Here is a 15,985-nt window from a genome sequence, read left to right on the forward strand (position 1 = left end):
AATCTTTTAAATCCACCATACATTACTTTAGGTTACAACATAATTTGCAATTGAACTGTTTTGTTTTGGATGAATGAAAAGTGATTCAACGCGGTCGTATCCTCGGTGGATATCCCCAGTGCGACACATTCTCAGGCATGTTTGACCGAAACCATAAAAATAAAGACAATGGGATTCTTGTTAAAGGATAACCACATACGGTATCAGGTTAACCAAAACGTCACCTCAGTCACTGTGAACTACTTGTTTCATGAAGGAATGATTGTTAAATGCATGTAATGTAATAAATATATAGCTAAATACATTTAATGAAGTGTAATGATACAAATATATATCCTGATCTTGTGAATGTGTGTTCCTAAAAAGATTCTTAAATAAAAGTATTTAGTATTTAGATTGAATAAAAAGCAGTGTTGGTTCCATTTAGTTGGATTTTTGTGCGACCGAAGGTCAAAATGTCGAAAAGGCAAAAAACAAAACACTTTTTAAAGCATTTATTTGATCTTGTGCTGCAATTTCTTTTGTACATGTCTGCACATTGTGGTGAGCAGAGCAGGGTCAATCAAAGGATTTGAAAGGAGATCTTTATTTTTTTTTTTAACCCTAACTAATGTTATTTCAGGCCTGCTCTAATGTATTAGTAACTTGAACGCTGAACAAATTCTATATGCTGTCAATTCAATTTAAGTGAAAGGTCACAAATGGTGCTGCGACCTCTGTTGTCCCTCAGCTGTGTGTGTGTGTGTGTGTGTGTGTGTGTTATGGAATTTACACTTACACTTACATATGTTTAACCTTTAACCTTCAGTGTGTGTGTGTGTGTGTGTGTGTGTGTACACAGGTGCCAGGAGTCACCCATGTGTGGTGACATGTGACATTGCCAGTGGTGGAAGAAGTACTATCTTGTACGTAAGTGAAAGTAGAAATACAAGCAAAACTCCTGCATTCTAAAAATATTGGCATCAAAACAAACTTAAACAACCAAAAGTAAAAGGACTCATTATGCAGATGGCCCATTTCTGAATAATATACTATATTATTGGATTATAATTATTTATGACGATCATTTTTGCACTGATCTATAATACAGCATAATATGTTTGTTGATTATATTTTGTATTATCAATTTGAATCTTCAGAAACTAAAGTCAAATAAATGTAGAGGATTAAAAAGTACAATATTTGCCTCTGAGATGCAGCCGAGTAGAAGTATAAAGTAGCAGATAATGGAAATATTCAACTAAAGTATGTCAACATTGTACTTAAGTATCCCAAACTGAACAAGAGCTCAGATTCTTTCAGGTTAACAGACGAGAACACATGAACAGACTCCCAGAGATGAACTACACGAGGTATGTAATTAGTTACACCTGTGTTTGACAAGTCTGAATGTCTGCCACTGGGAAGGTCTATAATCATTTGCTGCTTCCATGCCCATACACACACATTCTTTTACAAAATCTTTGTAATGAGCATCATGGCAATGCTGCCAATGTGGTAATAGGCTTTTATTCTTGTCGATAATAAAATCAGGTGTGCACCATGGAAACACGGAGATGTGCAGGCGGGCAAGCGTGTCAGGGGAACAGTTAAGTGGGGGAGGTTTCCCATGGCACACATTTTGGCATGTCATAGTAGGAAAAGCACAGGTGTATTTAATAACACTAATGATGGCTGCGCTCCACTGAGAGAAGCCTCTGGTAGAAGATTCTTTCACAGCAGACATTTCGACTTGTCATTGTAGGAGAAGCACAGGTGTTACTAATAACAGTAACGAGGAAAATAAGCATGTGCGGTACCAAGGAGGCTACAATAGAGGAGAACTCACATCGTCATATTGTATGAGGAACGTGGACTGCATCCTTAAATTAACGTGGACTGGTGGAGGTGTGACAGAGGAGACTTGGGTTCTTGCTTTTTTATAAATTTGCTCAAATTACATGTTAATATGCAACAAAACCTGAGTCCCAGAAAGCACCTGAGCTGACACCGCCATTGTATTTGACATTGCAGCTCCAGATACATTGCACATGTGTAATATCCCTCAGCTCCTAAGAGGTCAGAGACAACGTGTCTCAGCCTTCATTTAAAAGCTTTGCACGATACCAAGAACCTCAAATCAAAGCAGCTAAATTGAATTTAGGCTTCATTAGTTAGATTATTTACACCTGGGCTTTTCCTTCTGTGACAAGTCAAACTGTCTTCTGTGAAAAGGCCTTTTGTGCATGATTGCTCACGAGTACAGCTACTGGGACACATAATGGAACTGTGCCATCGTTAAAGTTTTCAATTTCACCTGTTACGCACCTTCTGCGTAAAAGGTCATTCTTGAAGCCTGTGCTCGAAACTGATTCCCCACGAAATACGGCACGTAGACCGGAAGAGACTGTGTTTACATTTTCACCAGCGATTATAGAGAACGGGTGAAAACGGAAGTCAACCTCGGCCGCTCATTTAACAAATGGAGACAATTCTGAGATTTCAAAGGATTCAAAACTGTTCCTGAATTATAAACTTACACAGCTGCAAATAGAAACATTACCTCATCGCAATGCATCCTGCAAACAGCTGTTTTCGCTTCCAAAACAAATGCACGCGAAAGCCAGAACAAGATCTCTACGTCACGAGTAAAGCGGTGCCGATGGAGACGTTACCTATTTTGCCCTCCGTGTGATAGAATATGGAAACAAAAACTATAAATTGCATGCATGTGATTTCATTTTGCTGAGATATTCCGGTGTCATCAGCTTCATTAATATTCCTTACCCTTTTTGATATTTCTTTTTCCATCCGTGAGCCAGCAGTATACCAGTGTGCTTGTTTCTTCCCTTGATCATCTGCTGACCAGTCAGGCTCATAGCCTCCCTCCATCCAGGGAAAAACCTAAAGCAGGCTTTGATCTATCCGGCTGCAGCTAACAAGTCGTTCCTCTCTGAAGGGTATCAGCTGGAAATTGAACCTTTTTTGATCTTCCTCATCTTTAATGTAACCTTGTTTGTAGCTGTGGGGCTTTGTCTGAAAGCAGACAGCGTAACATTTGCATTTAATTGACTGTTTGGTTTAATTTGTTTTGATTGTTAAAAAGCTGCGGTTTACTGCACCAGTACATTTCAATTATTTAAATGGATTTAAACGTACTAAGATACCTGAATTTAATACTTCACTTTATATATTTTGTGTATTTTGATGCATTTGAACCATGACCAACTTTTCATAAATACAGAAGCACTGTCGGATTTTTAAGTGATGGCTGGATGATCACGGCTTTTTGAATGAATTGTTGAGGTTGGCAAATGTTCAGCACTTACTGATCATGTGCCAACTTACCAACTTTAACTACATGAGCATGGAGTCTGTCATTTTAAGAAAATCGGAAGAAAAATAAGGCCAATAACAGCAGCATTTAGCCCTTTGTGTGTATGAATGTGTGTGTGTGACAGTACAATCAGAGCCACATAAAAGAAAACACGCTTACCTACTCTTGTAGTTAAACATGGACTCCTTGCCAGGTTTAAATGACAACTGTTAGTTTGATGAAGAATAATAAATTGGCCAAATGTTTTATATAAAAAATAAATAATACCTTTTCTTTTTACTATTGACAGTAAATCTATTTCACACACAACCACTAACATCATGGCACCCATCACGTAACACTTACAGAGACCAATGCCGTATAACTTGTGTTATTATGAAACAAGACTTAGAGTCTACAGCCTTGTAAAGCTGTAATGCTCACACATTCACCTGCTGCCCAATGAGCAGCTCTTCTCTTCTGTGTCTCGTCCAAGGTGTGGTGAAACTCTCATCAGACCAGCAGCGCCTGTCGTCTCAAGCCCCCTCCTCTAACCTTTAGGTCACCACCGCCTCACCTGATGAGTGTGCAAGTGCATCACTCAAAAATGAACGTCTTCACCAAATTGCATGGTGATGGGTGATCCACCCAATAGCTGTCAAGACATGTCACACTGAACCATGGAATCGATCTCAATAGTGGCACTAGATCGACAAGTCAGAGGGTCACCAAAGCTTTTACAATTCCCCCGGTGAAGAACATGAAGGTCTGAAACTAATTTCAGGCGTTTCACTTCGAAACACAAATGTGAACACCGTGGTGGCACCACTGCAGATACAACGTTGATTCATGGTCTGGGTACCGACATTACCTTCTCTAGAGCCACGTCGCTGCCTGACTCATCTAATCTGTGAGCTACTGTGAGGTGATCGTGACAAAATATTATTGAATTAGATCGTATGTAATGAGTCCCTTTGTCTAACCATATACTTGGATATTTCCTTTTTTTTAAGTTTGAAAATAAATCTATTTTCATCAACATTAAAAATGGCGTCTATTTGCAGATATATGTGTAAATACTTGAGAGTCAATGAAAGAAATCTTCAATTTTATTGAAAAAGAAAATCCACATTCCTGCCCATTTAAGGCACGGGGAAGTCCAGATTGTTTAATAACATTTCCACTGGTATGTCCCCCATGACTCCACTTTGCTAATAGTTTACTTCATGTCTGAAATAAAGCTGGCTCCACACAAAGACAGTCATTGATGACAGAGAGCTGCACAACCTCGCAGAGAGCAACGTCTCTAATTCAAATACCAGAAATTGTCCAGGGGAGAGAACATATATCTGAACCACCAGAGGTAGGAAAATATATTTTATGATGTGTATAAATAAAATGATTGACAAACACTTTACTCACTTTTTGTGAGTAAAAAATGCTTTTAATTAGCTTAAATTTCTTGTGTTTAAAGATAATTCTTTCATGTAAACTTTCACTTTCAAATAATTACTTTGTTTATAACGTTGTGAAATCTCTACCTCTGAGGCACTTTATATACTTTACTTAGTGTCTCACAAACTATTTACACCTTTGTGAGTATATATATTTATTACTTCTCATTATGCATAAACATTTACTACATTCCTGTTTGCAATGCTGTCTACCACAAATTTTACTTTACTTTATATTTTATTTATGTTTATATTTTAGTCCTATTTTTAAGTCTTAGATGTCTTAGATTTACTTGCGTGAATTTATTATTAATTGTTTTCATATTTAATTAGGATTGTTGGAGGGAGCCTGAGATCCAAGATGTTCAGTTCATCATTAATTGTTGTGCATATGATAATATGAATGATTTTCTTTATCTCAGATTTCTGCTATTTGTTTCCTTATCAACACACACTACAGATTGAATTTCATTTGTATGTTTTGTTGGATAAACTCTTGCAGGTAACAAAGGCTCGGCGTGACCATGAAGTTATCTTTTGTTCTGGTTTTTGCCTTCATCCTCCCGCTCATCGGGGCTCAGGTGCCCCACTGGGGTCCTTGTCCAGAACCATCTGTTCAACCGGCCTTCAATCTTAAACAGGTACAAGCTACATTGTACGGAAAACTATAAATAAATTGGCCGACTGACGCCCGGTGGTGTCACATGGTGGTGTGTGGATGACATGAAACTTTTTCTTTTGTGCCATTTCAAAATAAATTGACTATATTTTGTATTTTTGCATATGTAAGCAATTATAGCAATTATACATCTAAACTGTAGTAAAGTATAATTGAGTACTTTTTTAGTTTCCACTACTGGTAAAGAATATTCTTTTTACATTTTACTCAATCCACTTAAGAATGCAGATTTATTCATGCTCTCCTCTCACAGCGCTCTGATTGTCTTTGAACTCGTGTGTGTCTTTGCCCTCACAGTTCATGGGGAGATGGTTTGAAATTGCCAAACTGCCGGCCCAGTTTGAGAAGGGTCGGTGCATCGAAACCAATTTCACTTTGAAGGTAGACAACTCCATTCGAGTGGTCAGCTCTGAAATACTGTGAGTCCTATCTGCAATTTTCTTTGTGCAAATGTGGAGTCAAGCGGTAATATTTGTATGGTGTGTGTATTTCCCTTAATCCAACATGAAATGTGATTGTGTGGAATAATACAGAAAAGGAGAGCTGAGGAAAATCGAAGGGACTGGAGTCATAGAGGATATGAAGAATCCGGCTAAACTGGGAATAAGTTATTCCTACGGTGAGAGAAACATTTCTACATTTTTGAGGATAAATGTCACTTTTGACCTACTGGATCCTGTGCAATAATTATAATTATTCTAGTGCAATAAATACTCTTATTCTAGTGCAACATTACTTTGTATTTATGAACCTGTGTTGTCGGCCGTGGATGTTTGTTTGCTTTAGATGTTTTTATTCCATTTTGTGTCAGTTGTGTTAGTGAGCTTCATAACATAAACATGCTTCTCACTTTTCCTCCTTGTGTCAGATCAAGAGAAAACATTAAGCTTTTGATTTTGTGTTGTGCTCCTTACCACCACAGTCCTGCCCTACTCCCCTTACTGGATCCTGTCCACTGACTACGTGAACACGGCCCTGGTGTACTCCTGCACGGACATCCTGAGGCTCTTCCATGTCGACTTTGCCTGGATCCTGGGCCGAACACGAACCCTGCCGGAAACCACCGTCGAGAAAGCCATGGAGACCTTCGCCCAGAACAACATCGACGTGAGCAGGATGATTCCCAGCAAGCAGCAAGGCTGTGACAAAACTCTCTGAGTGGCGATGGAAATGCAGCACAAGATGGCGCTGTTGTTGACAGGACAGAGAATGATTCATCATGTGTTCCAACTCATCTCTGTAACTCAGTTATGTGTTACTGAGTTGTAACAACCTTTTTAAGATCATACAAATATTACCTTGCATTATAGTTGTTTGATGTGAGGGTGTTTAAGTATAACAGCATAAGTGAAGTCATAGTACCACCTTTTTTATTTCATCAACACATCATCCCTGGTTGTAATATCCCAAGCTGATAGTAATGTTCTACACAGTTTTAGTCCTTTGAGCTGTTCGTTTTGTCTTAATAAACAATGTTTGCTGGAAAATGGAAAATCATGTTGGAATCAAATTATATTGATTAAATCTGAGGTTTATAGCGCAAACTGGAAGCATGAAGCATCTAATTAGAGTCAATAAAAGTCAGTGAAACTTCATGTGGTCTTCTTTTATTCTGTACATTAGGGTGCACACACACACACACACACACACACACACACACACACACACACACACACACACACACACACACACACACACACACACACAGCTGAGGGACAACAGAGGTCGCAGCACCATTTGTGACCTTTCACTTAAATTGAATTGACAGCATATAGAATTTGTTCAGCGTTCCTGTATTCATTTGCCAGTGAAAAATAAGTAATTTAATTAACTATTACACAAGTTACTAATACATTAGAGCAGGCCTGAAATAACATTAGTTAGGGTTAAAAAATAAATAAAGATCTCCTTTCAAATCCTTTGATTGACCCTGCTCTGCTCACCACAATGTGCAGACATGTACAAAAGAAATTGCAGCACAAGATCAAATAAATGCTTTAAAAAGTGTTTTGTTTTTTGCCTTTTCGACATTTTGGCCTTCGGTCGCACAAAAATCCAACTAAATGGAACCAACACTGCTTTTTATTCAATCTAAATACTGGGCTCTCTGAACACTCCCAGTTATACATATTACAAGTGTATTTATTGGTGAAAGCTTTTAGTGAGGATTTAAGAATCTTTTTAGGAACACACATTCACAAGATCAGGATATATATTTGTATCATTACACTTCATTAAATGTATTTAGCTATATATTTATTACATTACATGCATTTAACAATCACTCCTTCATGAAACAAGTAGTAAGTTCTTCACAGTGACTGAGGTGACGTTTTGGTTAACCTGATACCGTATGTGGTTATCCTTTAACAAGAATCCCATTGTCTTTATTTTTATGGTTTCGGTCAAACATGCCTGAGAATGTGTCGCACTGGGGATATCCACCGAGGATACGACCGCGTTGAATCACTTTTAATTCATCCAAAACAAAACAGTTCAATTGCAAATTATGTTGCAACGTATGTTGTAATGTATCTGGATTTGAAAGATTATATTAGTTTAATGTTTATTATTAAGGGAATGCAGGTGAACTGGAGAATAAAAACACACACACATACACACACACACACACACACACACACACACACACACACACACACACACACACACACACACACACACACACACACACACACTGACTGAAGAGCCCTATAAAACGTGTTTTACTTTAAGTACAGACTACTATTTAATGTATTAGACATTTCTAAAACCTATTGATTTATGTAATTTATGTAATTTTTTGAAATGTTTGGAAGTGGTCATATTGTAATAAGGCAAGAAACAAACAAACAAACTGTGTAGCCTATTAAAAGTGCAATGCATATAGTTTGTAAACTTTACAACATACAGGCCTGTTTTTTATTGGCAGCAATTTCTAACCGCTCAAATTCCCCTTGGAAATGCACAAAAAAAACAAATACTTTAAATGAATAGACAAACTGTTTGCCTCGGTGACTTCTGGACTGCGTCAATATTAATAAGCGTGTGCATGAAATAAATAACAACGCAGTTTCGCCCATTAAAGATTACCTGAAGACTCGCTGCGGAACCTTTGCGTCTTCACTCGACTATCCCGTCGGATTTATTTTTACAAGGCACCGCACTAGCTTGGCTGTGTACCTTGTTTAGCAAATCATTTGATAAATAAGACTTCGTGGTTTTGTTCATCGATGCCACTAAAGGATCAATCAAACTCGACGGCCGCCATGAAACCAGCAGTGGATGAGATGTTTCCTGAGGGAGCAGGACCGTACGTTGATCTGGATGAGGTTTGTTAGCTAACCTGCCGGCTAACTTAGTTAGCTGTAAACAATTAGCGTTAGTTATCTGTAACAACCGACTTTGCACCTCCGTTATTTCCCTTTATAGAGGCTAATGTCTTAATAGTCAAATGGCTTTTTAACGTTAACTGCTTAAGATTACGAATAATAGATAAATAGTAATAATTTCCCGGACGCTAATGTTAATGTAACGGTTGTTTGTTGCCTTGGTAACGTTGACTTCAACGTTAATTTCCGTGTTACTGTCTGTATCATATCAATACATATTAATCCGTTTGTAACACTAAAATGTCCTACAAATTATTGTATTTTTTATATGTATGTAGAGCTGAAACAATTAGACGACTACTCGTCGATAATTTAGTCAATTTACAGAAAAACAATTGCGAACTATTTTCATAATAAAAATGAATTAAAGTAATTTTTAATGCAGACAAATTGCGATTTCCTGCTTTTGTTTGTTTGTTTGTTTTATCATATTAAACTGAATATCTTTTGGTTTTGGAGTGACAAAACAAGACATTTAAAGACCTCACTTTAGACTTGGAGAAACTGGATTTTTAAAAACTATTTTCTGAATATTTTACCAAACGTCTAATTAATTTACATACAAATATAATCTGCAGATTAATTGATAATGAAAGTAATTGTTAGTTGCAGCCCTAAAATGTACGTGTCATCCATGATAACACTGTATATACTGTAGTAGCCTATATAAACATGTATGCATGTATATACTGTATGCTACACAACCATCCACTCGACCTGTATATAAACATGTTGGTCATTGTTGCTTTTCATATATAGGCCTATAAATATACACCTATTTAGGGCTGCAACAAACAATTTCTTTAATCATCAATTAATCTTCAGATTCTTTTTTTAGATTAATCGATACATTGTTTTGAATATACCTTATTCTAATCTATATTCAACTTGTTTGTACTGTTTTTATCTGTATGTCTCTTTCTATCTTCCTGTACATTGTTCTGTGTAAGCACATTGAGAGCAACTTAAAATCAATTCCTTGTATGTGTACACATACTTGGCCAGTGAAGCATTTTTGTATCTCATTGATCTAATTAATATTACAAATGGACATTTCTCAAGTAACATGAGAAGCCAAATACAATGGATGATAAACTCAACACATTTCGACAAAAAGATGCCTTTTGTTTTGACAAGTTGTCTGCAGATTGGGATGAAAACAGCATAATTAAAAAGTGATCATTCAAAATTAGGGTTTAGCATTCTCTTGTGTAGTCCCATTACTTAAACGTCTATGCAGGTTTATGTTTGACCACATCTAAATTATTATGACTATGTATTCATTCGTCTTTCTAGGGTTTAAGTTGTGCGTCTGAGCTGCATGTTTGTTGTCTTGCAGGCTGGGGGAAGCACAGGACTGCTGATGGACCTGGCTGCCAATGAAAAGGCAGTTCACCCAGACTTCTTCAATGGTAAACAATCTCTTCATATACATACAACTTGCCCTGCCTTACATTTCCACAAAGGCAAACTGAAATTCTCAACAGCCAAACCAACAATAGGCTTGAACCCTGAAATACTGAGTTAGTCCATGTTACCTGCAGGTATTGCGTAAACCACCGGACTTACTTATACAGTAATCTATCTATAACCTTGTCAGAGAAGTCATAGTCTACGATACATAAAATACAGACAAATGTATAAAAATCAGATACAAAGCTAAATTGAGATTCAGTCACAATTAATTTAAGACTTTAAATAATTATATACATTTACTTGTACATGAAATAAAAGAATTGTCAACCAAATGCCCAAAATATTCTGCCACATCAATGCTACTACACAAAGGGTATTAATACACAGGTCTACATTCGGGGTAGTCCCCAAAGATACATTCTCTGCTGAAATGCTGCAGACCGGGTGCGTGTCCAGCGTTTCAACAATGTGCCTGGAGATGAAAAGTTTATCACTCCAGTTATTATCTTTATCTGGGAGGAGTTGGGGGCCAAGTCGTGCGGTTAGTGCTGCCACTGGTTATTTTTATAGCACCATATAAATGTTGTGGGTACTAGAAATGTTCTTTTGATTTGTCCTTTTTCTGCAACACTAGTCATTTCAAACTTTGGACTTCACGCTGATCTGCAGATTGTATACAACGGAGACGTTTTAATTTAGGTGGAACATACTTCAGGAAGTGAATGTCTTGAAGGAGGTGTTTGGTTGGAGAGAGCTGTGTCACAAATATACAAAACGCAGAGACTAGTTATTTAAAATGTTTGTTGAATTTTGGCAGCCGTGTATATTTTTGATGAAATACTCACAGAGTTTAAATCTGATGTGTGGATTTCACTCAACATGTAGTCTCTGACTTTTGAATTGATTTTCTGAAGGGTGAGGGGGTTATAAAATCTTCAATCCACCTGTTTTTATGCAAACGTTTAATTTGCGCATTAAAGTAGAAACGGCGAAAAATTCAAAAAAATAATTTTGAAATATAACCAAAAACTTTGGCTGAGGTGGAAAAGTTGGTGTATCGATAAAAGCCGAATGCGTCACAGAAACAGATTTAGTGAATAAAAGATGACGTACATAAATCATGTGACTTCAAACGTCCACTGAAGCTTCTCCTCCGGTGAAGAGACTTAGAACAGCGGCAGATTGAAACCTTCTCCTCATCGCTAAACGCAGATCTGATGTGACCTTCCTCACATTAATACATGAAACAAACAAGAAGTTTACATTTTTCATCCAGTTTTCCACATTATTTTCCAACATTTTGAGGTTCGACTGGCGTTCCTTTTAATTAGGTTTTCTTGTTGTGCCCTCTTCTTCTGCAATTGCATGATAGGTCGGCGCCACCCGCTGCCTATCTCAACCAACCAACTCCTAATAATCGCGAGTGGACGAAAACAAGCATTTATTCGCATTTTATTTTGCAGAAACTTAGCTAAAGCCTTCCATCCACTTTCGGCTGCACTGATCCTCTCACAGGATTTTACTAATAGATGTATCGATGCAAATTAATTTAGCAGCTCAGGTGATCTGAAGTGAGTTGAGGAGGAGTCAGTCATCTTCAAATAGGAAGTAGTCAGTCAGGACAGATTGAATCTATTAGCACATGATGGTATTTCATCCCTGGGCGTCGGAGCCCTGCTGGTTCCACAGCAGGAAGTCTCTTTACTGCCCCAAAACATTCCTTGTAACCCCGCCCCCCTTTTACAAACTGTGTTTTATAATGTAGTGTGATCTCTTGTCCCGGGGCGCACCTACATCAAACGACTAGGACTTCTTGCCATATGCACGACACAGATTCCACGCAGACTTCTCAGCAGGAGCTCTGTGGATGTGCTTTGTATGAGGCTCATTTAGGGTGGCAGGCTTTTTCCCCTTCTGATAGAGAAGTGTACCAAATAACTGTCTCCAGGCGCATTGAAGCAGCTCCCAATCCCCTGGCCTACATTTATGCAGGGATTATACTATTCAAACTCTTGGAGATTTTCCTCCATATGTTAATTCACCTAAACAATCATCGTCACAAAGGCTCAGTTTGTGTTCATTTGTTCTATTTCACACGGAAATCTTTAGTTCTGTAAAAATAACTTCAGCGTATCTTTTACTTTCTAACAGGAGACTGCAGTATGATCAAACTGTTACTGCACGTAACACATGAATGAATCTCTTTGAAACGTTTGTGTAGTCTCAGGTGTTAGGCAGGATTAGAATACAAAACTACTGGCTCACATTCATTCATACATTCGCCTGCATGGTTTATTTTATAGTTATATGTATATGTATATATATATATATATATATATATATATATATATATATAGTAATATGATATATTTCTTCATTGACACTTGTATTCATTAGTCCTGTTCAGTTAATCAGTTAATATGTGTTGACTGTGTACAGAAACCACAGACTGGACATTTTCTACCTGATACAATATTTGGCCAAAAGTATGTGGACACCACTCTCTGCATACCTTTGTGTACTGTTACTCTCATGCTATGGTCCCTTTAGTTTATGTTAAGAAAAATATGAAATGCTGCAATGCATGCAGGGATATTTAAGTTGCTTCCAACTTTGTGGTAACTTTTTGGGAAAGGCTTTTTCCTGTTTCAACTTGACAATGACCTGGTGCACGTTTGGGCATCCACATATTTTTGGTCATATAGAGCATATGCCTTTTCAGGAGAAAGATATTGTCCCAGCAGTATTTTTCACCCGAGCGTTCCCGTCTTTCATTGTAGGTATTGTGTTTTTTTTTTTTGTGTGAAGGCTTTAATTAGAGCCAAAATGTTTTCTATGTTCTGTTTGATGACACCTCTTAAAACAGCAGTCTGTGCACAAGGAGGACTTGTGAACAACACACTCTTATGTGTAGTCTGCACACAATGTACTGTACGCAGACAACAAAACAACGCTATTTAAGTTTGCATTAAAGGACAGGGCGATAACTTAAAGTTTCTTTTTATATTTTTCTTTTTACTGAACCTAAGATTTCAAGAGACTAGGTAAAAAGAGCCCATTCCTTCCTCTGTTTTGTTCCACTGTGAAAACACAAGTTGATCAACTGATTTAGTGTATTGACAGAAAATTATATTTATGTGATCATAAATTGAATAGATTTAGTTTTTACACTACTAATCAAACAAAACATGAAATCACCTTGGGCTATAGGGAGATTTGATGGTTATTTTTTCTGTATTTTCTGACAGATCAAACAATTAATTAGAAAAATGGGGCACATTAATATTAAAAACATTATCAGTTGCAGTCCTAGTTTTCTTTTCTTTTTTACCAGGAAAACACCAGGGCTGCACTCATGATTATTATATTACATCAACGATTACTCTTCTGATTATTATCTCGATTTGTTATTTTTGTGCCTAAAATGGTGAAAGATACTGGTAATAATTTCACAAAACTCAAAGATACTACTATACTATCATATATTTAGAAGAAAAGCACGTTTGTGAAGATGTAAGGAGCAAACGTCTGACATTTTGACTTGAAAAATGACATAAAGGATGAATTGATCATCACAATAGTTACAGATTAATGTCCTGTTGATTGACTAATCGTTGCACGTCTAGAAAACACACAAAAGCATATGAAAAGAGCAAAGTCAGTGACGACAGTAGTAGTTTAAGTAGCAATGAAAGCTTTTTTTTTCCTTTAAGCCGTATCGCAGTGTGTGTTAGTTAAAAGCTACCTGCAGAAACAGAGGATGTGGCGCATATTCCCATGCATGTTCATACACTTCTGCTGCTGACCTCCGACCTCACAAACTGTCAGACCCACAGGAAGGCCGCTCAGCGAGTGCATTCCCAGATCCTTTTACTTTTATCACCCTGCAGCCCTCCAACCCTCTCAACCTACATCGCTGCTTTATGAGTAAATGTCTGGCTTGCAGAAACATTTGATATACAGCCAAGTGTTTTATAACTTTAGTGTAATAATTGTGTTTTTTGTTTCCACAGATTTTGACGATCTGTTTGATGACGACGACATCCAGTGACAAATACGAACACGTCTTCAGAGTAATGATGGATTATATTCGCACCACTCTGCACCTTTTTTTTTTTGGTGGAAAGCAAACCAACCATTTACTGTCTAATGACATACAATTTCCTTTCATAGTTCTCCTAGTTTTAGGCTTTAAAAAAAAAAACATCCTTAAAAAGTTGTCACCAGCTCCAGATGTTGTAAAATTCTTAAGATCCCAAGGATTCCTTCATATATGGTATGTTGAAATTATGAGCTTGTGTCGTGCTCACGTCTTCCACTGCTTCTAAACGGGATTGCAGGTTTCAGTGTGCCGGAGAACACCTGTTGGGAGCGTAATTATACATGTATACAGAGGCTCCGTACGCTGTCGCCCTTAAACATGCTGCAGATGGCATATGATGAACGACAGTCTGCTAAAATGGCTTAAATTATTTGTAGCACAGTGTGTGATAGTCACATAAGCTCTGTGTGTTTTGTTTCATATCTGCAGTGCGTCCTGTTACGTTAAGAGTTTGCACATATGTGTACTGTAGTTATGCGCTTTTGTTTTTGTGGTCAAAAATCAATAAATAGCATTTTGTAAATATGAATCCTTACGTACGTCTGATTCTCTTCATTCACTGTTTGGTAATTATGCTTCTTATTTATAGAGCACTTTTCTAGGTACTCAAAAGACATTGTGGATAAACTTGATATGTTTTACCAACACGTTCTCACTCCCAATTCGACACTGGGCCCCTTGGCGTCATTTTTCCAATGTGCAAGTCGGATAGACTTCCACACATGGTTAACGTTATGTGCGTGGCGTGGCGTAAGTTAAGTATGTTGCATTGTGACTTGGTTAGGTATAGGCAACTAAATGTTTTAGTTAGGTTCAGGAAAAGATCATGGTTTAAGTAAAAATGTGTTGCATAACTTAAGTTACACACATACGTCAAGTACGTACGTGAAGATGAAATACTTCAGCTTCACAAACAATAAGTTTGTTTCACTCGGGGCACAAACAGTCTGCCGGGTGAAAGTCCTGTTTTTGTTTGACCCATCCATACACCCCGACCTCCCTGCTTTACGGACTTTGTCAGTCTTTACACTACGTCACCTGACTTCCTCCTTTACTCCCGTCATAATTACTACGCCCACTAGAGGAATCCCTGAATTTCTAAAACTGACTCAAGAGGGGTACGTGGAGCGTCATAGCAGACCAAGCTGCCGTGTTTGACGAGCTGGTGATACAAGATTTTAAATACAGAAATTGTGAACATTGCGAATATGTTTCTATATTTCTTATTTACATTGCATTTCATGCTTTGACAACATATTGCACAATGTTAGAGTGATAATGAAATAATATCTCCTGTCATCTATCAGTTATGTATTCAAGGATATCAATAATCAGATTTCTCAAGATCATTTTAATAACAAACTAACAACATTTGTCTTAAATGTCTTTCTTCTAACTCTGAACATCAGATTAATTCATTTCTGTTTTGAGAAATCATCACAAGGTCCTTTTAGAAGCTCCTTCCTTCCTTCACGTGATCTTCATCAGCAGATACAGTTGGATGTTCAATTTCTATTATTTCACATTAAAATATCAAACATTACTTTGTTCTGTCTCATCCGATATATGTGCTGCTTTATGTGGCCAGAAACAAATGTTTGGGTTGTGCACTCAGAAATACATCTGAAGACATAACCTGAGACAGATTTA

The 15,985-nt window shown here is 37.4% G+C and overlaps 2 protein-coding genes across 3 annotated transcripts; both read left to right on the forward strand.

Annotated features, from left to right (window-relative positions):
• Positions 1–844: 844 nt before the first annotated feature.
• apoda.1 (apolipoprotein Da, duplicate 1) lies at positions 845–7,007 on the forward strand. 2 transcript variants are annotated; one of them, XM_029453941.1, is made up of 7 exons: positions 845–909; positions 1,293–1,352; positions 4,537–4,658; positions 5,252–5,390; positions 5,726–5,847; positions 5,962–6,047; positions 6,351–7,007. In XM_029453941.1, exons 4-7 carry the CDS (start codon positions 5,274–5,276, stop codon positions 6,584–6,586), a joined length of 561 nt encoding a protein of 186 aa, XP_029309801.1. In that variant the 5' UTR covers positions 845–909; positions 1,293–1,352; positions 4,537–4,658; positions 5,252–5,273; the 3' UTR covers positions 6,587–7,007. The 2 variants fall into 2 exon arrangements, with proteins under 2 accessions (XP_029309801.1, XP_029309800.1); XM_029453940.1 differs by having other exon boundaries at positions 846–905.
• A 1,527-nt stretch (positions 7,008–8,534) lies between these two features.
• LOC115022841 (COP9 signalosome complex subunit 9) lies at positions 8,535–14,864 on the forward strand. Its single transcript, XM_029453943.1, has 3 exons — positions 8,535–8,757; positions 10,157–10,229; positions 14,247–14,864. Exons 1-3 carry the CDS (start codon positions 8,659–8,661, stop codon positions 14,282–14,284), a joined length of 210 nt encoding a protein of 69 aa, XP_029309803.1. The 5' UTR covers positions 8,535–8,658; the 3' UTR covers positions 14,285–14,864.
• The last annotated feature ends 1,121 nt before the right edge of the window (positions 14,865–15,985 follow it).

This window comes from Cottoperca gobio, chromosome 17, assembly GCF_900634415.1.
Source record: "Cottoperca gobio chromosome 17, fCotGob3.1, whole genome shotgun sequence".
NCBI classification, from domain to species: Eukaryota; Metazoa; Chordata; class Actinopteri; order Perciformes; family Bovichtidae; genus Cottoperca; species Cottoperca gobio.